Here is a 23,177-nt window from a genome sequence, read left to right on the forward strand (position 1 = left end):
GAGCATCATATATGGGGCCTATTATACACTTGAGCATTATAAATGGGGCCCATTATATATGGAGCATTATACACTGTTTGCATAATTATTATTAGGCAAGTTGTATTAGAGAGGATTCTTTTTATTATTGAACAACTATATTGTCAATCAACCGAAAAGACTCAAATTTCAAAGCTTCATATTTTTGGAAGTTGGAGTGGTGTTTTTTTTAGATTTGGCTATCTTAGGAGGATATCTGTTTGTGCAAGTAACTATTACTGTGCATAATTATTAGGCAACTTAATAAAAACCAAACATATACCCATCTCACTTGTTTGTCACAAAATTTAGAAATAAACATTTCTGACATTCAAAACCAAAAAAAGGGACCAACATAGCCAGCTTTCTTTATGACACTCAAAAGCCTTCCAGCCATAGATTCTGTCAGTTGCTTGATCTGTTTACGATCAACATTGCGTGCAGCAGCCACCACAGCCTTCCTGACTGTTCCAAGAGGTGTAGTGTTTTCACTCCCTGTAGATCTCACATTTTATGAGGGACCACAGGCTATGGGGTTCAGATCAGGTGAACAAGGGGGCCATGTCATTTTTTTTCTTTTAGACCTTTACTGGCCAGCCACGCTGTGGAGTATTTGGATGCATGTGATGGAGCATTGTCCTGCACGAAAATCATGTTTTTCTTGAACGATACCGACTTCTTCCTGTAACACTGCTTGAAGGTGTCTTCCAGAAACTGCCAGTAGGTCTGGGAGTTGAGCTTCACTCCATCCTCAACCCGAAAGGTCCCACAAGTTCATCTTTGATGATACCAGCCCATACCAGTAATAATAATAATAATAATAATAATTTTTATTTATATAGCGCCAACATATTCCGCAGCACTTTACAATTAAGCGGGGACATGTACAGACAATAAATTCAATACAAGTTAAGACAATTCAAACAATGACATTAGGAGTGAGGTCCCTGCTCGCAAGCTTACAATCTACAAGGAAATGGGGGGACACAGTAGGTGAGAAATGCTTGTTAATTCAGGTCTGGCAATTATAATAGGGATTTTCATATAAAGCTGCATGATCCGGTCATCAGCCCGTGTGTTTAAGCGCAATAGACAAGTATCAAGTGCAGTTATCATGTGCATGAAGGGTGTGGAGACAGATGAATAGTAGGGTGCAGATTCAGAATAATATTTGGAAGGAGGGAACAGGGCAAAGTTAGCTTGCTGAGTAGTTGATGTGATAGGCTTCTTTGAAGAGATGGGTTTTCAAAGCGCGCTTGAATAGGTCAGGGCTAGGTATCAGTCTGATCGTCTGGGGAAGTGCATTCCAGAGAGCTGGAGCAGCACGAGAGAAGTCTTGGAGACGGAGGTGCGAGGTTCGGATTACGGGGGATGTTAGTCTTAGGTCATTTGTAGAACGGAGGGCACGTGTAGGGCGATAGACAGAGATGAGAGAGGAGATATAAGGCGGTGCAGAACAGTGGAGAGCTTTGTGGGTGAGAGAGATGAGTTTATACTGGACCCTGTAGCGAATAGGTAGCCAGTGTAATGACTGGCACAAGATGGAGGCATCGGTGAAGCGGCTGGACAGAAATATGACCCTGGCTGCCGCATTCAAGATGGATTGGAGAGGAGAAAGTTTGGTAAGAGGGAGACCGATCAGAAGAGAGTTGCAGTTACCAGTACCCCACCTCCACCTTGCTGGCATCTGAGTCAGAGTGGAGCTCTCTGGCCTTTACTGATCCAGCCTCGGGCCCATCCATCTGGCCCATCAAGAGTCACTCTCATTTCATCAGTCCATAAAACCTTAACATAGTCCTTGGCCCAGTCTTGATGTTTTCTCTTACGTTTCTTGTTCAAAGGTGGTTATTTTCCAGCCTTCCTTACCTTGGCCATGTCCCTGAGTATGGCACACCTTGTGCTTTTTGATACTCCAATAACGTTGCAGCTCTGAAATATGGCAAAACTGGCATCAAGTGGCATCTTGGCAGCTTCACGCTTGATTTTCCTCAATTCATGGGCAGTTATTTTGAGCCTTTTTTTATCAACATGCTTCTTGCGACCCTGTTAGCTATTTGCCATGAAACGCTTGATTGTTCAGTGATCACGCTCCAAAAGTTTGGCAATTTCAAGACTGCTGCATCCCTCTGCAAGACATTGCACAATTTTTGACTTTTCAGAGTCCGTCAAATCTGTCTTCCGAACCATTTTGCCAAAGGAAAGGAAGTTACCTAATAATTAAGCACATCTTATATAGGGTGCTTATGTCATTAGACCACACTCCTCATTACAGAGATGCAAATCACATGATTTACTTAATTTGCAGTTGGCTTTCAAGCCTATACAGCTTGGAGTAGGACGTGTATAAAAAGGATGATGTGATCAATATACTCATTTGCCTTATAATTGTGCACACAGTGTATAGGCCCATCATACACTGGAGCATCATCCATGGGGCCCATCATATACTGGAGCATCATATGGGGACCATTATCTATGGAGCATTATATAGGCCCATCATACAATGGAGCATCATCCATGGGGCCCATCATATACTGGAGCATGAGATGGGGTTCATTATTTATGGGGCATCATATAGGGTATGGGGCATTATATGGAGCACATATGAGCCCATTCTGTATGGAGCAATATATGGGGCCCATCATATACTGTATGGAGCTTTATATGTGACTCATACTGTATGGAGCAATATGTGGGGCTCATTCTACTCTATGGGGACCATCCTATACTGTATGGCACATTATACAGGGAGCATCATATACTGTAGCATTATGTGGAGCTCATCATACTGTATGGAACATTATATGGGACCAATTATCCTGTATGGAGCAATATATGGGGCTCATTATTCTGTATGGCGCCCTATGTGGTGGCCATAATACTGTATGGAGGAATATACTGTCTGGTTTTTGAGCTTTTGTAGAATTTAAAATAGATATCAGTCATGTAATGTAAGAAGTGAAGTATTTGTCATTGCACTATACCAATATTTCTCTGTCGTATCGAATTGTGGTATGTGTTAAAGGGGCCCACTGACACTTTCGCCCGGGGCACACGAAAACATGGAGGCAGCCCTACCCCCCCACTTTAGCCAAATAACCCCCAGTTTTCAATGCGTAACTATTATTATAAAGTAAATTAAGGTTGACAAGCTTAAGTAATAAGAATTGATGTCGTTGGCATTGAAATGGGCACTGTTGGTGTGTTTACTGTCCTCCACTCCCTGCCGACTTTTCTTCCCCATTGAATTGCATTGGGTTTCGTGTTTCAGTCAGACCTCCGACTTTTCACGGTAGTCGGCCGATTTCGTTTGACTCGACTTTTGAGAAAACCCGAATCGACCCGACTCGACCCTAAAAAAGGCAAAGTCACTCATCCCTAGCAATCACCCAAAATGGGTGACACCTGGAGGAAAAACAGCAGGCCCTATTGACTGGGCTGCTCAACAATTCATAATTTGCATGGTGATAGCCTGGCAAGTCCCAGCCCTTGATTGGGTGGCCAGTCTATTCCATTCACAAATCTTACAGTCCAGCATGTCCCTGAAATCAATAGGGTGGCTGAGATGTCACTCAGTTTGAAAATGTAAATTACCTAACACAAGTGCAGCTTAATTCCATGAAAGATGAGAAACAATGCAGGTGTGTTATCATAATTTTCTATTAATTGGAATAATAAAAACAAAATAGGATTGTGTAATAAATTCTCAAATTGCATGAGGGGAAAAGGCAAAAGGCAGGACTAAGGTAGTAGAGGACACTGGAATTTTTTTTTTTTATCACAGAGGTACATTTTGGATTTGTAATGAAGTTATGGTCCAATGAGTTTCTTAAGAAAAGCTTCCAACTGATCTTCCTCTTTGATACCCACAAACTGATCAATAATTATACCATTCTTCATAGCAAGTACCGTGGGCACAGCAGATACCTGTGGAATAAATAAATACAAAATTACGAAGTATACTTACATCACATTTTTCAAAGATGGTAAGACCTTTAAATAGCAGACATCAAAGTTATCCAATCTTCCATATGCAAACTGATAGATTAACCCCTTTCCGACATATGACAAACTATCCCGTCCATGTGCCCTGGGCCTTAATGCCCATGGACAGGATAGTACGTCATACGCGGCCAGGTGTCAGCTGATTCTCACAGCTGACACTAAGTGCCAGGAGTGGTCACGGACCGCGCTCAGCACTTTAACATCTGGAACACTGTGATCAAACATGATCGCAGCGTTCCGGAAGCAGGCAGAGGGGCCGTCAGCTGTGACAGGCCTTTTGCCTTTGGATCAGAGACCCCGCGACATGACACTGGGTCCCGATCGCTGCTATGGGGACCCAATGTCGTCATGACAACATGGTTTCTCAACACTGAAATAGCACAAAAAGAGGACTTAAAAATCCTCCAATAATACAAGAAAACAGCAAAAAAGCAGAGAGGTTTACCCGTCCAGGCCTCCAGACAAATGCACTATTAGGATGCAGTGGACCCATATAATTAAGCTGGCAACACAGGTGCAAGAATACCAATGAAACAACCGCTCACAGCCTACCAATACATGGAGGGGGCGGTTGCCTGGTATATTAATGCACAATAAAAAAAACTTGTATGCGGCGCTGTTCACACTATAGCAATGCACAGCATCCAGGTTAACAGCCAAGTAGTGAGAAATCCATGCAGCACTGACAGCTTCTATAGCATGCAGCTCTGCATGGTATAGAAGCGATCAGCCTGCACAAAATGAGTGTCCCATATTGTTTCAAGGTGCAAAAGTGAGAATTAAAAAAAAATTAAGTAATTGTAAAAATATTTAAAAAAAATAAAAAAAAAGTAAAAAAATCAATATTTATTCCACCAATAAAATTTTTTTTTTTTAAAATATAAACAATAAAAATACACACATTTAGTATCTCTGCTTCCGTAACGACCCGACCTATAAAACTGTCCCACTAGTTAACCCCTTTTATTAAATACCATTAAAAAAAAAAGACAAAACAATGCTTTATCATCATACCGCCAAACAAAAAATAGGTATTAGACCTACCGGTAATGATGTTTCCAGGAGTCCATCCTGACAGCACCATGGAGGACGTCCTCCTCCTCCTTACAGGGACAGGAAGCACACGAGAGGTTAAAGGTCACGTCCCACCTCCTCTCCCTCAGTGATTTAACAAGTACCGCAAGGTGGATGATGCTAGTAACAGTTTAATGAAACAATCATATTACAGCATATGACATATGAAAATACAACATAGCATAACATAACAGGGAGGGAAGTACCCATGCTGTCAGGATGGACTCCTGGAAACATCATTACCGGTAGGTCTAATACCTATTTTCGAGGACGTCCACCTGACAGCACCATGGAGAGTACCAAAGCACCTCCTCAGGGTGGGATTACCGCCTGGAGAACTTTTCTTCCGAATGCGGTCTGCTGACCAGCCAACACGTCAAGCTTGTAGTGCTTGCAGAATGTATTCAGATTGGCCCAGGTTGCTGCTCTACAGATTTGGTCAACCGAGGCCCCCGCCCGTTCGGCCCATGAGGCTGATACCGCCCTCGTAGAGTGGGCTTTTATGGACCCTGGCGGGCTAACGCCTTCGGCTTGGTAGGCGTCAGAGATTACTGAGGTAATCCAGCGCGCGATAGACGCCTTAGAGGCCTTCTTCCCCTTATTTTTACCCCCAAAAAGGATGAACAAGTTTGGGTCAATGCGCCAGCTATTGGTGGCTTCTAGATAGTCTAGCACCGCGCGCCTCACATCCAGCGAGTGAAGACGCTGTTCTTTTTTATTACGGGGATTGTCGCAGAACGATGGTAACACTACCTCCTGGTTTAGATTCTTTGAGGAGACTACCTTCGGGGTAAATGCCGGGTCTAACCTTAGGATTATACTATCCCCTCTTATCTGTAGATATGGGTCCTTAGTGGACAGGGCCTGGATCTCCCCTATCCTTTTGGCCGTGGTAATGGCTACTAGGAAGGCCGTTCTACGGGTGAGGGCAGAGATGGTTATCTTCTCCCCTAGAGCATAGTGGTCTGTACAGAGGGACCTGAGTACCAGACCCAGATCCCACGGCGGGGTGAGCTGCCTAATCGTGGGACGCAGGCGCTGCGTGGCCTTTATAAATCTTATTACCCAGGGATGAGCAGCTAGCTGGTAATCGAAGAAGGCGCTTAAGGCTGAAACCTGGACTTTTAGCGTGCTAGGCTTAAGGCCTTTATTAAAACCTGCCTGCAAAAAACTTAGTATGCTAGGGAGGTCAGGGGTGCCTGCCACGAGATCGGACCTGCCACCCTCCAGACAGAATCTTTTCCATATCTTCCTATAGATTGCGGATGTCACCGGTTTCCTACTGGCCAGTAGAGTGGATATGACCTGGTCCGACAATCCCTTTGTCTTCAGGATGTCCCTCTCAGGATCCAGGCCGATAGATGAAGTCTTGCTGGGTTTGGATGGTAGATCGGGCCCTGGTGGATGATGTCCTTCCACAGGGGTAGCTCGACCGGATTTCCGACTGCCATGGCTCCTAGAAGGGGAAACTAGCTTCTCTTCGGCCAGTATGGAGCGATCAACATCACTCGTGCGTGGTCCTCGCGTATTTTCCTGAGCACTGCCGGTATAAGGGCCAGTGGCGGGAATGCGTAGGAGAGGGATTCTCCCCAGGTCTGACTCAGGGCATCCACGCCTTCTGGGTGGTCCGTCGGATTCAGGGAATAGAATCTGGGGACCTTCGAATTCTTTCGGCTTGCAAAGAGATCTATACTGGGGGTCCCCCAACGCTGACAAAGATGGTTGAAGATCTCTTCGTTCAGTTCCCATTCTGTCGGGCGAATCCGTTGTCTGCTCAAGTAGTCTGCTACTTCGTTCTGGGAACCCTCTAGGTGTACTGCGGTCACTGATCGGACTGTTCTTTCTGCCCAAGCGAATATTTTTCCTGCTAGGTCCTGTAGTGGTTGATGTCTGGGCCCTCCCTGGTGCTTCAGGAATGCCACTGTCGTCATATTGTCGGATAGTATACGGACATGACGATTCTCTAGTATCGACTGGTTCCGCCGTAGCGCTTCCCAGACCGCGTAGAGTTCTCTGAAATTGGAGGATCTGGTCTTGATGTCTACTGGCCATCTCCCCTGGAAGATTTTCCCTTCTATGTGGGCTCCCCAACCCCACACACTGGCGTCCGTGGTGACTACCACGTATGGAGAGGCTGTCCAAAATACGCCCACCTGAAGGTTTCTGGACCGTGTCCACCACCGAAGGGACTCTCTTACTCGTTCTGGCAGCCTTAGGGGTCTGTCTAGCGACTTCTGTCCCACCTCGCAAGGATCTCTTTCTGCAGTGATCTTGAGTGGAATTGGGCCCATCGGACGCACTGGATGCAGGCCGTCATGAGGCCCAGGACCTCCATTGCCTCTCTTATGGAGCACTGACGTCTCAACAGGTCTCTGGTTTTGGTCTGAATAGTCCTCTGCTTCTGTTCGGGTAGCCAGGATATTCTGTCGGTTGAGTCTAGGAGGACCCCGAGAAATATTTTCCTGGTTTCTGGCCTGATGTTCGACTTCTCCCAATTGATCACCCATCCAAGGAACTCCATTACCGTAGTTGCTCGGTTTCTGTCGAACGAGCGCTTCCCTGGATCTTGCCACCAGTAGGAAGTCGTCTAAATAGGGTATGATCACGATACCCTGATCTCTCAGGTAGGCCACTACTTCTCCCACCAGCTTTGTAAAGATTCTGGGAGCTGAGGCCAACCCGAATGGAAGACACTGGAACTGGAAGTGGCAGGTCCGGGTTGGTAAACTGACCGCAAACCTTAGCAGTCTCTGGGATGAGGGATGGATAGGGACCTGGTAGTAGGCCTTCTTTAGGTCTAGGGTGCACATGACGGCGTCCCGATCTATCAGGAGGGTTGCGGATCGGACCGATTCCATCCGGAATCTCTTGTACTTGACCCAGGCATTTAGTGGTTTCAGGTTTATGATGGTACGGGCCTCGCCAGATGGTTTTGTGATCGAGAACAGGGACGAATAGTACCCTTTCCCTCTTTCTGACGGGGGAACTGGTACTATGACCTTTGATTTTACCATGTCCTGTAGATCCGTCCACATTGCGGAGTCCTCCAGGACGACAGTGGGGGTAATATATCTTTCGGGGGGAGGTGAATAAAGCTCTATATTGTAGCCCTCCGCGATGGTTCTGAGGACCCACTGATTGTGGGTGACTCGGGACCAGTTTGCTGCGAAGTGGCGAAGTCTCCCCCCAATACCTATGGCGTCATTGCCTCCTCGATCTAGAGGTTGATGTGAATGGAGGACCTCTGTCCCTCCCGGTCTGGCTGAAGGAGCCCTTATAGGAGCCTCTACTGGACCTTGCCCGACCCCTGAACTCGGTCTGCCTCCTAGAAAAGGAGCCTCTCCGAAAGGACTGGGGTTGTCTGGGTTTTTCCTCCGGGAATCCCTTCTTTTTATAGGACACCAGCTCTAGAATGTTATCTAGGGCTGGCCCGAATACCCTCAGGCCCGAGAAGGGGATGGCGCATAGCTTAGTTTTTGAAGCGTTGTCCCCCGACCAGGATTTGAGCCAGACTGCTCTTCGGGCCGCGTTGGAGAGGGAGCTGTTTCTGGCTGCAAATCTTACCGATTCGGCCGACGTATCTGATAGGAACGCCGTAGCCGATTTCATGAGCGGAAGGGATGCTAGGATGTCTGATCTAGGGGTCTTGTTGGTTAGGTGTTCTTCCAACTGCCCCATCCACAAAAACATAGACCTGGCCACCGAGGTGGCTGCTATGTTGGCCCTAATAAGAGCCGCCGACGTCTCCCATGCTCTTTTTAATAAGACGTCTAACTTTCTATCCAACGGGTCTCGAAGACCTGATGAGTCCTCAAATGGGATAGCCGTCTTTTTGGTAACTTTAGCGACTGGGACATCTATTTTAGGAATTTCTTCCCATGCCCGGGTTTCCTCAGGATCAAAAGGCAGTCTGCTTCTAAAGTCTCGGGAGAGTGTCAGTCGACGCTCTGCCTCCTTCCACTCCTCCTGGACCATCGTTTTGATGTGTTCACTTACAGGGAACACTACCTGTCTCCGGGCCACCAGTCCTCCGAACATTAAGTCCTGCCTGGACTGTGGTATAGGGACCTCCTCTATCTGCATAGTATTTCTGACTGCTTGGACCAACTCGTCCGTGTCCTCCAGTCTGAATAGGTATTTCCTGCTCTGATCTTGTCTATCCCCCCGGATCTCGCCTTCTTCTTCCTGATCCGAATCCCGGAATTCGGACTCCTCACTAGGGCTTTCTTCCGACTCTGGGTCCGCTTCCCACCTTGGACGTTTGCGACTCGGCCCTGGGCTGGGGGACTGACGCCGTGCGAGGCTGGATGTAGAGGCCCGAACTTCCTCCCTTATCAGCGATCTCATTTCGGCTAGGAGGGATGGCTGTTCCTCGCCTACGACCCTTGAGGTACAGGGTCCGCATAGGGTCTTGTCAGCTTTACCCTGCATACTGGGCATCTGACCGATTTGGAGGTGGCCTTTGCCGGGTCCTTCGCCCCCGAGGGGGATTCTGTCGGGGCTCCCTTCTCCTAATAATACAGAAGGGGCACCTACTCAGATCTGGGTTGGGGTAATGGGTGGGAGAGGGTGGTCTGCGTTATGCGCACTTACCCCTCCGCCTGCTGGAGCGACCCCTTCCATCCTGGCGCGGTCCGCAGGGCGCTATGGACCTCCGAAACGTGCTCCCTGGATCTCCAGAAGCGCGCTCTGTGCCTTAGGAGCGCGCGCTGTGGACCCCGGAGGCGAGCGCTGTGTGGCTTCAGTGGCGAGCGCTGTGGCTTCCGTAGCGAGCGCTGTCTGGCCTCAGCAGCGAGCGCTATGTGGCTTCAGAAGCGCGCGCTGGGATTCAAAGGCCGGTGTCTGACGTCACCGGATGTGACGCGCGGCCTCTCGCGCTAGGCCGCCTCCTCCACTTCCTGCTCTGCGCGTGACTATGGCGGCCTCCTCCGGCCAGCCGCCGTGGGGAGCCAACCCCCATCCATATGCGGCGGACTGCCACTCCGGCCTCTTCGCCTGCTATGGCGGACTGCGGAGGCCTCATTCCTGCCTCCCAGCGCCGGCTGCGCCAGTCGTCCGTCGGTGCCCGCCCGGCCAGCCGCCTGCGGGGAGCCGACCATCACCTGCCGTGGCGGTGAGTTTTTGGAGCCGAGAGCCTCTCATAGGGAGGAACGGCTCCCTCCAGGAGCGTCGTCCTGCTCCTGGCCTTTGGGGCAGAGGGACTCCCCACTGGAGAGTTTCGGCCCCGGGACCTCTTGACAGGGGAAGGCTTGGACTAGCCGTACGATCCCCTGAGCCCCTCCGGTAAGCTTCTCGTGTGTCCCTCCGTGCAGGGACAGGAAAAACACTGAGGGAGAGGAGGTGGGACGTGACCTTTAACCTCTCGTGTGCTTCCTGTCCCTGTAAGGAGGAGGAGGACGTCCTCCATGGTGATGTCAGGTGGACGTCCTGGAAAGTGGAATTACAAGATCAAAAAGACGGATATAAATAATCGTGGTACCGCTGAAAAAGTCATCTTGTCCCACAAAAAACAAGCCGCTACATAGCTCCATCACCAGAAAAATAAAAAAGTTATAGCTCTCAGAATAAAGCGATGCAAAAATAATTTTTTTATATAAAATAGTTTTTATTGTATAAATGCTCCAAAACATAAAAAAGATATAAATTAGGTATTGCTGTAATTGTACTGTCCCGAACAATAAAACTGCTTTATCAATTTTACCACAAGCGGAACGGTATAAATGCCCCCCCAAAATAAATTCATGAATTGCTGGTTTTGGTTCATTCTGCCTCCCAAAAATCAGAATAAAAAGCAATCAAAAAATGTTATGTGCCCAAAACTGGTACCAATAAAAACGTCAACTCGTCCCGCAAAAAACAAGACGTCACATGACTCTGGGCCAAAATATGGAAAAATTATAGCTCTCAAAATGTGGTGATGCAAAAACTATTTTTTGCAATAAAAAGCGTCTTTTAGTGTGTAACGGCTGCCAAACATAACATAAGACACGCTATAAAAACCCTCTATAAATAGTAAATCAAACCCCCTTTACCACCCCCTTAGTTAGGGAAAAATAATAAAATAAAAAAATGTATTTATTTTTATTTTCTCATTAGGGTTAGGGTTGGGGCTAAAGTTAGGTGTTGTGAACTCATTTTCTGCTTCACCAGTTGAGAGTTCTCCTTCCGTTCTCCCTCTGGTGGTAACAGCAGGTAGTGAGGTTGGTTTAATTGGTAGTGATCTGCCACCTGATGAGGAGGATAACGACTGGATCTCTGGAGTATCATACTGGATATAAGACAGCCGACGCCCTATCCTGGTGCTGGTGATTCAGTCTGCTTCTCAGGTCTTGGACTTCAGCTCTGCTCCAGTCTTCTCAAGTTAAGTTTGTTTTTGCTATTGTTCACACTTGCTCTTGTTGGTCAATTCAGTTTTTTGTGGTCAGCCAGCCCCTGCTGGGGTTGTGCTGAATTTGCACTCCTATTTATCTGTATTTGCCTTTTGGTCCCTTATTAGTTTGGCCCCTTTTTGCTCTGTCTCAGAATATTTCAGAGTGCTGATATAGTGGGAGAAGTCTAGTGACTTCAGGGTTAATTTTGCTATCAGAAGTGTTGGACATTATTTTGGTAGGGTTTTTGGCAGATTGCAGTGTCTTTCCTTTCCTGTCCCTTCTAGTTAGTCGGGCCCCATTGTTTGCTCAGCCTATTTTTCTGCCTTTGTTTGGGTTTTCATCTTGTTTCACCGTCAATACATGTGGGGGGCTGTCTTTCCTTTGGGTCTGCTCTGGGGCAATTAGTTTTAGTCTTTTCCTGCTTTAAGCTTATGTAGCTTCTAGGGGTCTAGGATCATTGTAGGTACGCTCCACGACTGCTGCTAGTTGTGGTAAGATCAGGGATCTGCAATCTGCATAGTTACCAACCTCTCTGGTTTTCTGAGACTTGGCTTGTGTTTTTTCCTCCTCAGTGACCCATTCATAACAGTTAGGGTTGGGGCTAAAGTTAGGTTATGGTTGGGATTAGGGTTAGGGGTGTGTTAGGGTTATGGTTAGTATTGGGATTAGGCTTAGGGGTGTGCTGAGATTAGGGATGGAGTTAGAATAGGGGGTTTCCACTGTTTAGGCACATCAGAGGCTCTCCAAACGCGACATGGCATTTGATCTCAATTTTCAGCCAATTTTGCATTGAAAAGTCAAACAGCGTTCCTTCCCTTTCGAGCTCTGCCATGCACCCAAACAGTGGTTTACCCCCACATATAGGGTATCAGCGTACTCTGACAAATTGCACAACTTTTGGGGTCCAATTTCTCCTGTTACCCTTGGGAAAATAAAAAATTGGGGGCGAAAATATTTTTGTGAAAAAAATGATTTTTTATTTTTACGGCTCTACATTATAAACTTCTGTGAAGCACTTGGGGGGTTCAAAGTGCTCACCACACATCAAGATGTTCCTTAGGGGGTCTACTTTCCAAAATGGTGTCATTTGTGGGGGTTTCCACAGTTTAGGCACATCATGGGCTATCAAATCGCAACATGGCATCCGATCTCAATTCCAGCTAATTTTGCATTGAAAAGTCAAACGGCGCTCCTTCACTTTCGAGCTGTCATGCGCCAAAACAGTGGTGTACCTGCATATATGGGGTAACAGCGTACTCAGGCCAAATTGTGCAACAACTTTTGGGGTCCAATTTCTCCTGTTACCTTTGGTAAAATAAAACAAATTGGATCTGAAGTAAATATTTTGTGAAAAAAGGTTAAATGTTAATTTTTTTTAAACATTCCAAAAATTCCTGTAAAGCACCTGAAGGGTTAATAAACTTCTTGAATGTGGTTATGAGCACCTTGAGGAGCGCAGTTTTTAGAATGGTGTCACTGTTGGGTATTTCCTATCATATAGCCCTTCAAAGCGACTTCAAATGTGATGTGGCCCCTAAAAAAACGGTTTTGTCAATTTTGTTGTAAAAATGAGAAATCGCTGATAAACTTTTATCCCTCATAATTTCGTAACAAAAAAAAAAGTTTTGGTTCCTAAATTGTGCTGATGTAAAGTAAATATGTGGGAAATGTTACTTAAGTATTTTGTGACATATCTCTGTGATTTAAGGGCATGAAAATACAAAGATGGAAAATTGGAAAATTTTTGCCAAATTTCAGTTTTTTCACAAATAAACACAAGTCATATCAAATAAATTTTAGCCCTATCATGAAGTTCAATATATCACGAGAAAACAATGTCAGAATCACAAGGATCCAAGAAAGAATTCCAGAGGTATTACCTCATAAATGGACAATGGTCAGAATTGCAAAAATTGGAAACCCCCCACAAGTGACACCCTTTTAGAAGGTAGACCCCCTAAAGAACTTATCTAGATGTGTGGTGAGCACTTTGAACTCCCCAAGTGCTTCACAGAAGTTTATAATATAGAGCCGTAAAAATAATCTTTTTTTCACAGAAATGATTTTTTGCCCTCAATTTTTTATTTTATCAAGGGTAACAGGAGAAATTGGACCCCAAGAGTTGTTGTGCAATTTGTCCTGAGTACGCTGATACCCCATAAGTGCAGGTAAACCACTGTTTGGGCACATGGCAGAGCTCGGAAAGGAAGGAGCGCCGTTTTATTTTTTCAACACAAAATTGGCTGGAATTAAGATCGGACGCCATGTCGCATTTGGAGAGTCCCTGATGTGCCTAAACAGTGGAAACCCCCCACAAGTGACATTTTGGAAACTAGACCCCTAAGGAACTTATCTAGATGTGTAGTGAACACTTTGAACCCATAGTGCTTCACAGAAGTTTATAACGTAGAGCCAAAAAAAAAACCAAAAAACATTTTTTTTCACAAAAATGAACTTTTTGCCCCAATTTTTTTTTTATTTTCCCAAGGGTAAAAGGACAAATTGGGCCCAAGAGTTGTTCAACTTGTCCTCAGTACACCGATACCCCATAAGTGGGGGTAAACCATTGTTTGGGCGCATGGCAGAGCTCAGAAGGGAAAGAGCACCAGATTTTACTGTTATGGTTTGCAGGTGCCATGCCCCACTGGGTGAGCCTATGAGGTGCCAAAACAGAACCCCCATAAGTGACCCCTATTTGCCTAGTCAAGTGAATGGGTCTGTGCACGTTAGTGCGTTTCCATGGACCGTGTCTGTGGGCAAAATACAGTGACATGTCAGTTTTTAATGTCAGCAAGGGCCATAAAACGCCCCACATGTGCATACACATAACACACACTGATGTCATCCTAGTGACACACATCGGTGCCGGGGAAGAAGCGTTACAGTAAGCGCTGTTCCTCGGCGCCGGGTGCTGAACACGGCTCTCATCATTGTTCCTTGCTCTGCTGGCGATCGGCGCGAGCAGGGAAGAAAGGTGTTACATTTAAGTAATAAGAGACAGCAGGCGGCAGCTGATGGGGACTATTACTCCCAGCAGCCTACCCCTGCTGCTGCTAATAGTGACAGCAGTAGCGGCGGATAGGAGTATTCATCTGCTGCTCCTGCGCTGTAAATACGGTAATTTAAAAAAAAACAAAACGGTGGGTTCTCCATTTTTTCTAACCAGCCAGACAAAACTCACAGCTGGGGGCTACAACACTCAGCTGTCAGCTTCAGCAAGGCTGGTTATCAAGGATAGAGGGGTCCCCACGCTGTTATTTTAATAATTTAAATAATTTTTAAAAATGGCGTGGGGTCCCCCCATTCTTGACAACCAGCCTTGCTAAAGTTCACAGCTGGGGTCTGGTATTCTCAGGCTGGTAAGGGGCCATGGATATTGACCACCCCAGCCTAAAAATAACAGCCCACAGCTGCCCAGAAAAGGCACATCTATTTAGATCTGCCAATTCTGGCACTTTGCCCGGCTCTTCTCACTTGCCCTGTAACGGTAGCAAGTGGGGAAATATTTGTGGGGTTGATGTCAGCTTTCAAGTGACATCAAACCCACGGTTTAGTAATGAAGAGGCGTCTATAAGACACTCATCCATTACTAATCCTATAGTTGTATTGTAAATAAAGACACAGCCAGAATAAAGTCCTTGATTTGAAAAAAATGACAGACTCCTTTATTACTCTCAATTAAACTATACTTACATTCATGCCTAATCCAAGCGAATCCCTCGATCTCCTGTAATAAAAATAAAATAAAAAGCCAACAATATACCATATCTGTTGTTCTGTCCCATGCCGTAATCCATGTCTGGGGGATATACAGCTTTCAACCTGAATGGTGTCAAGATGCGACCGTCCCGGCTGAAAACTACTGGTGAATGAGCTGCTGGGAACCGGGGGTGACATCATAGAGGTTACCTTCAGTCACTGACCTCCAGTGAGTGTTCTATTTTTCATGATCTGGGGCTGGCTGAGGGCTTATTTTTTGTGCGCCGAGCAGGGCTGTGGAGTCGGTAAGCCAAACCTGCGACTCCAACTCCGACTCCACGACTCCGACTCCCACACATATTGCTTATATTTAAATAAAAAATGTATTGTAGTACAATGTGAACATCAGACATTTAATCATTTTTATGAACCAATAATCAAGATATTTAGATAGAACAGAATATATATTTATTGGAATACAACTTTAGAACACAAAAAACTGTAATAAATTGTAAATATGTAATACACTATGTAATATCGATTACATATATACAGTACAGACCAAAAGTTTGGACACACCTTCTCATTCAGAGAATTCTTTTATTTCATGACTATGAAAATTGTAGATTCATTCTGAAGGCATCAAAACTATGAATTAGCACATGTGGAATTATATAATTAACAAAAAAGTGTGAAACAACTGAAAATACGTCTTATATTCTAGGTTCTTCAATGAAGCCACCTTTTGCTTTGATTACTTCTTTGCACACTCTTGGCATTCACTTGATGAGCTTCAAGAGGTAATCACCGGAAAAGGTCTTCCAACAGTCTTGAAGGAGTTCCCAGAGATGCTTAGCACTTGTTGGCCCTTTTGCCTTCACTCTGCGGTCCAGCTCACCCCAAACCATCTCGATAGGGTTCAGGTCTGGTGACTGTGGAGGCCAGGTCATCTGGCGTAGCACCCCATCACTCTCCTTCTTGGTCAAATAGCCCTTACACAGCCTGGAGGTGTGTTTGGGGTCATTGTCCTGTTGAAGAATAAATGATGGTCCAACTAAACGCAAACCGAATGGAATAGCATGCTGCTGCAAGATGCTGTGGTAGCCATGCTGGTTCAGTATGCCTTCAATTTAGAATAAATCCCCAACAGTGTCACCAGCAAAGCACCCCCACACCATCACACCTCCTCCTCCATGCTTCACGGTGGGAACCAGGCATGTAGAGTCCATCCGTTCACCTTTTCTGCGTCGCACAAAGACACGGTGGTTGGAACCAAAGATCTCAAATTTGGACTCATCAGACCAAAACACAGATTTCCACTGGTCTAATGTCAATTCCTTGTGTTCTTTAGCCCAAACAAGTCTCTTCTGCTTGTTGCCTGTCCTTAGCAGTGGTTTCCTAGCTTCCTATTTTACCATGAAGGCCTGCTGCACAAAGTCTCCTCTTAACAGTTGTTGTAGAGATGTGTCTGCTGCTAGAACTCTGTGTGGCATTGACCTGGTCTCTAATCTGAGCTGCTGTTAACCTGTGATTTCTGAGGCTAGTGACTCAGATGAACTTATCCTCCTCAGCAGAGGTGACTCTTGGTCCTTTCCCGGGGCGGTCCTCATGTGAGCCAGTTTCTTTGTAGCTCTTGATGGTTTTTGCCACTGTACTTCGGGACACTATCAAAGTTTTCCCAATTTTTCGGACTGACTGACCTTCATTTCTTAAAGTAATGATGGCCACTCGTTTTTCTTTACTTAGCTGCTTTTTTCTTGCCATAATACAAATTCTAAACAGTCTATTCAGTAGGACTACCAGTTGTGTATCCACCAGACTTCTGCACAACACAACTGATGGTCCCAACCCCATTTATAAGGCAAGAAATCCCACTTATTAAACTTGACAGGGCACACCTGTGAAGTGAAAACCATTTCCGGTGACTACCTCTTGAAGCTCATCAAGAGAATGCCAAGAGTGTGCAAAGCAGTAATCAAAGAAAAAGTGGCTACTTTGAAGAACCTAGAATATAAGACATACAGTATTTTCAGTTGTTTCATACTTTTTTGTTAATTATATAATTCCACAGGTGTTAATTCATAGTTTTGATGACTTCAGAGTGAATCTACAATTTTCATAGTAATGAAAAGAAAACTATTTGAATGAGGTGTGTCCAAACTTTTGGTCTGTACTGTGTATACATATACAGATATATATAAAAAATATAACACTATGACTTATCTCAGCTAAGACAAAGCCTAGATCCTCAGGCTACATTCACACCATGGGCGTAGCCAGGATCAAACCTGGGGGGGGGGGGGAGAACCTCATACTGCACACCTCAGCTGCTGCAGAACCTCATACTGCACACCCCTACACTTGAAAATAAAGCCTGCACCTTAAGAAGACGTGGTGTTGATGAATGCAGACTATTTATTCCAACTATCAATTGATGTTGATGAGTTACTGAAGATGAGCAATGCCTGTCCTGGGCGTCCTTTTGGGCAGCTATGAGGTGTACCTGACTGGTGCTAAAAAAAGGAGTGTTAGTTTGTATACTACCCAGTTTTCATTCTTTTTGGTACAGATACGATATGGATAGACAGATATGGATAAATGGATAGATAGAGCAGATTTCTAATCTGCTTCTGCTATTGAAAATATCTATGAGCTCAAAAACCTTTCAAGTGATGCAGTTTTTTAAAAAGCTGAAAAACGTATCCTCAAAAAACACAGGAAAAACGCTATATGTGAATGTAGCCTTAGATCAGGAATATAACAGCCATTTATAGGACATTTCATAACTTTCCCAAATTCCAATGAAAAAATATTCAGCACATCCTGCATTGAATTACTGTACCCAATTTATTATCTATTTTAGGAGTCGGTCCATTTTATACCGACTCCACCTCCGACTCCACCAAAATGAGCACCGACTCAGACTCCGACTCCACAGCCCTGGGTGTCATGATGAGTCACCGAAGGAGGAAAAAACAAAATACCAGCTAAGTCCAGAAAAACCAGAGAGGTTGGCAGCTATCGGATTGCAGACCCCTGAACCTATCCACAACAACTAGCAGTAGCCGTGGGGGGGGTTCCTATGGTGCCCTAGACCCCTCGATCACAGCCGGAGAGCTACATAGCCTAAAGACAGAAAGGGGGAAAAACGAAACTGCCCCAGAGCAGACCCCAAAGCAACAGGCAGCCCCCAACATATAATGACGGTGAAGCAAGATGAAAACACTAACACAGATAGAAAGATAGGTTGAGCAAATGATGGGGCCCAAGCTAACTACATAGGACAGGATAGGAAAGCTGCTGTCTGCCATCCGCAAAAACCCTATCAAAACGAGCCAACCGACTGATAAGAAAAACAGGCCCTGAAGTCGCTAGGCTTCAAAAGACTACATCAGCACTCAGGTATATTCTGAAGACAGAGCAAAAGATCAACAGATCAGAGACAAAAATGGAATTCAGCTCACCCCCGGCCGGGGATGGCAGAACTCCCAAAAAACAAAGCAAAACAAAAACAAAACTGAAGAGTACAAAGCAGAGCAGAAAAACTTAGCTTTGAGACGCAGGAATCAGACTGGTCTCCAAGAATCCAGCAGGAAAATCACCAGCCAGGAAGAAGGGCGTCGGCAGCCTTATATCCAGTTCTCAATTCCAGCCACCCAGTTATCATCTAGCTGCCCAGGTGTTTGGTAATCAGTCTCACTACCTTCCTTCACCAGAGGAGGGAGTTCATCAGACCTCAATGGTGAAGGGAAAAATGAACTCACAACAGTACCTCCCCCTTGAGGAGGGGTCACCGAACCCTCATCCATGCCACCAGGGCGATCCGGGTGAGCCCGATGAAAGGCACGCACCAATCTTTCGGCATGAATATCAGAGGCAGAGACCCAGGATATATCCTCCTGACCATAACCCTTCCACTTAACCAAATACTGGAGTCTCTGTCTAGCCAGACGGGAATCCAGTATCTTCTCTACCTCATATTCCATGTTACCTTCAACCAATATAGGGTCAGGAGGTGCCACCACAGGAACTACTGGTTCAACAAACCTCTTCAACAAGGACTTATGAAGCACATTATGAATTTTAAATGTGACAGGAAGAGCCAACCGAAAAGAGACCGGATTAATAATCTCCAAAATCTTGTAAGGTCCAATAAATCTAGGCTTAAACTTAGGAGAAGCCACCTTCATAGCGATATTTTTTGATGACAACCAAACCATGTCACCCACCTTAAACTGGGGACCAACGGTCCTACGCCGGTTGGAAAACCGCTGGGCCTTTTCCTGGGAGAGAGACAACTTATCCACTACTTGGTCCCAGATCTGGTGCATTCTCTCCACCACAGTGTCAACACCTGGGCAGGCAGAAGGCTCCACCTGCCCTGAAGAAAATCGAGGGTGAAAACCAAAGTTACAAAAAAAAAAGGTTACATCAAAGTGGCAGAACTAGCTCTATTATTTAAAGCAAATTCGGCCAAGGGCAAAAATGAAACCCAATCATCCTGATCGGCAGAAATAAAACATCTCAAATACGACTCCAAAGTCTTGTTTGTTCTCTCCGTCTGCCCATTGGTCTGAGGGTGAAAGAAGAGGAGGACAACTGAATTCCCAGCTTTAAACAGAAAGTCCTCCAAAATCTAGACACAAACTGAACTCCTCTGTCAGATACAATGTTCTCAGGATTCCCGTGCAAGCGAACCACCTGTTGCAAAAACAAGGGCACCAACTCAGAGGAAGATGGCAACTTAGGGAGTGGTACAAGATGGACCATCTTAGAGAATCTATCACAAATCACCCAAATAACAGTCATTCTCTGAGAGACAGGCATATCAGAGATAAAATCCATTGAAATATGGGTCCATGGCCTCCTGGGCACCGGCAAAGGCATCAACAAGCCACTAGAGCGAGAACAAGGTTTAGACCGGGAGCAAGTCCCACAGGACTGCACAAAATTCCTGACATCACGAGACAAGGCGGGCCACCAAAAAGACCGACTCACCAGATCTCTAGTACCAAAAATACCTGGATGACCAGCCAATGCAGAGCAATGAACTTCAGACATCACTCTCTTCCTCCACTGGTCAGGAACATACAACTTTCCACTGGGACAACGCTCAGGTTTGTCCTCCTGAAACTCTTCCAGAGCACGTCTCAAATCGGGCAAGATGGCAGAAAGAACTACCCCCTCGCCTAAGATGGTAGCAGGCTTAGTCACAACAGGAGAATCAGCAAGGAAACTCCTAGAGAGGGCGTCTGCCTTGACATTCTTAGTGCCCGGAAGAAAAGAGACCACAAAATCAAAATGTGTGAAAAACAAGGCCCACCCAGCCTGTCTAGGATTCAAGCGCTTGGCCGACTCCAGGTAAATCAAATTCTTGTGGTCAGTAAGGACCACGACTTGGTGTTTGGCTCCATCCAACCAATGTCTCCACTCCTCAAATGCCCATTTCATGGCCAACAGTTCCCGATTCCCCACATCATAGTTACGTTCAGATGGAGAGAACTTTCGGGAAAAGAAAGCACAAGGATTCATTTTATATGTCACAGGATCTTTTTGGGACAACACCGCTCCTGCACCAATCTCAGAAGCGTCCACCTCCACCTGAAACGGGAGTGAGACATCAGGTTGCCGCAAAACCGGAGCAGAAGTGAATCTTCGCTGCAGCTCCTGAAAGGAAGAAACAGCCTCCGGAGACCAATTCAGCACATCAGCACCCTTCCTAGTCAAATACGTCAATGGCTTGGCAATACCAGAAAAATTAGCTATAAATTTCCGATAAAAATTAGCAAAACCCAAAAAATTCTGGAGGGCCTTCAAAGAAGTGGGCTGAACCCAATCATAAATGGCCTGTACCTTGGCCGGGTCCATTTCAATAGTTGACGGAGACAAAATAAATCCCAAAAATGAAACCCTCTGTACCACAAAAAGGCATTTCGATCCCTTGACATTACAGGGAATTCTCCCTCAAAATCCGCAACACAGTCCGAACATGTTCCACATGAAAGTCCCAATTCTTGGAGAAGATCAAAACATCATCCAGATAGATAATCAAAAATGTATCCACAAAGTCTCGGAATATATCGTTCATGAAGCACTGGAAGACAGAAGGGGCATTAGTGAGCCCAAAAGGCATCACCAGGTACTCAAAATGTCCCTCCGGAGTATTAAACGCCGTCTTCCATTCATCCCCATGCTTAATGCGAATAAGATTATACGCCCCCCCTGAGGTCAAGCTTGGTAAACCAGCAAGCACCTTTAACTCTGGAGAATAGATCAGAAATCAGGGGTAACGGATACTGATATTTAACAGTAATTTTGTTGAGGGCATGATAGTCAATACAAGGCCTTAATGAACCATCCTTTTTAGCCACGAAAAAAAACCAGCACCTAAGGGTGAAGAGGATGGTCTAATATGACCCTTCTCCAATGCCTCAATATAGGATCGCATAGCCTCGTGCTCGGGTACAGATAAATTGAAAAGCCGACCCTTGGGGAATTTACACCCCGGGTTCAGCTCAATTGCACAGTCATAACTCCTATGAGGAGGCAAAGACGCAGACTCATTCTCACTAAATACATCATAAAAGTCAGCCAAATAGTCAGGAAAATCATGCGACTGGGGAGAGGTGGAGAAAACAGGAGCATCACCAAGGGCACACTGACAACCCCAACTCACCACAAAGATTTCCAATCCAGAACTGGATTATGGATTTGCAACCAGGGAAACCCCAGAACAATGGTATCATGCAAATTATGCAACACCAAAAATCTGCAATTTTCTTGATGGTCTGGGGCGACCCGCATTGCCACCTGGGTCCAAATCTGAGGTTTATTCTCCGCCAAAGGAGTAGCATCAATACCCCTCAAAGGGATAGGCGTCCGCAGAGGTGTCATAGGAAATCCACAACGTTTAGCAAAATCCAAGTCCATCAGGTTCAGAGCTGCTCCTGAATCCACAAAAGCCTTGGCGGAAAATGTGGACAGGGAGCAGATCAGAGTAATTGCCAGAAGAAACTTAGGTTGAACACCACCCACAGAAAACGTGTGTGCACACAACGTTTCTCTCGTTTAGGGCAGACAGAAATAATATGCGAGGCATCTCCACAAAAAAAAAAAAAAACACAGCTTATTACGCCTTCTGAACTCGTGACGTTGCACCCTAGACAAAACTCTATCACATTGCATAGGTTCAGACATTTGTTCAACAGGTGGCAACATCTCTCTTGTAGTTTTGTGTTCACGTATACGCCGATCCACCTGAATGGCTAATGACATAGAATCGTCAAGACCAGAGGGAACAGGAAATCCCACCATAGTATCTTTTACAGTTTCTGACAAACCCTTCCGAAAGAGGGCTGCCAAGGCACCATCATTCCAGGTAGTAAGGACCGCCCACTTTCGGAATTTTTGACAGTACAACTCTGCCGAATCCCGACCCTGGCATAATGCCAACAGGGTCTTTTCAGCCTTATCAATAGCATTAGGTTAATCATACAACAACCCCAAGGCTTGAAAAAATGCGTTCACATTATTCAGAATAGGATCATCAGGTTTCAAAGAAAACGCCCAATCCTGGGGATCGCCGCGCAGCAAAGAGATGACAATTTTAACCTGCTGCGCAGAGTTCCCCGACGAGTTAGGCTTCAAGGCAAAAAATAATTTACAATTATTCTTGAAATTCAAGAATTTAGACCGATCCCCAAAAAACATCAGGAGTGGGAATCTTTGGTTCAGCAGCATGTGAATGAGCAAGATAGGTGGAAATTCCCCGCACTTCAACAGCGAGCTGCTCCACACGATCAGACAATTGCTTCATCTCCATTGAGAGAAAAATTCCCCCTGCGGCCTCAGAGATATAGAGGAAAAAATATGCACAGAAAAAAAAAAATTCTGACACTTTTTTTTTTTTCCTTTTTTTTTTTCAATTCTCTCCTGCTATTGAGTACCCTAGGATCTGCGGTATGGCTGGTGATTCTGTTATGATCAGTCACCGAAGGAGGAAAAAACAAA

At 45.5% G+C, this 23,177-nt stretch overlaps 1 protein-coding gene across 2 annotated transcripts in view; it reads right to left on the reverse strand.

The window, feature by feature from the left end:
- Positions 1–3,660: 3,660 nt before the first annotated feature.
- Positions 3,661–23,177, reverse strand: part of TXN2 (thioredoxin 2) — a 139,709-nt gene continuing 120,192 nt past the window's right edge. Inside the window, exons 7-8 of one of the 2 annotated variants that reach the window (XM_073573003.1) lie at positions 15,162–15,195; positions 3,661–3,945 (exon numbers count right to left, since the gene is read on the reverse strand). In XM_073573003.1, the coding sequence (XP_073429104.1) occupies positions 3,896–3,945; positions 15,162–15,195 (84 nt within the window). In that variant the 3' untranslated portion in view covers positions 3,661–3,895. The remainder of the gene's footprint in view (positions 3,946–15,161; positions 15,196–23,177) is intronic. The other variant, XM_073573002.1, reaches the window with a different exon arrangement.

The sequence above is a fragment of the Dendrobates tinctorius genome, unplaced genomic scaffold (genome assembly GCF_039654945.1).
Source record: "Dendrobates tinctorius isolate UK_male_01 unplaced genomic scaffold, ASM3965494v1 ptg000033l, whole genome shotgun sequence".
Taxonomy (NCBI): domain Eukaryota; kingdom Metazoa; phylum Chordata; class Amphibia; order Anura; family Dendrobatidae; genus Dendrobates; species Dendrobates tinctorius.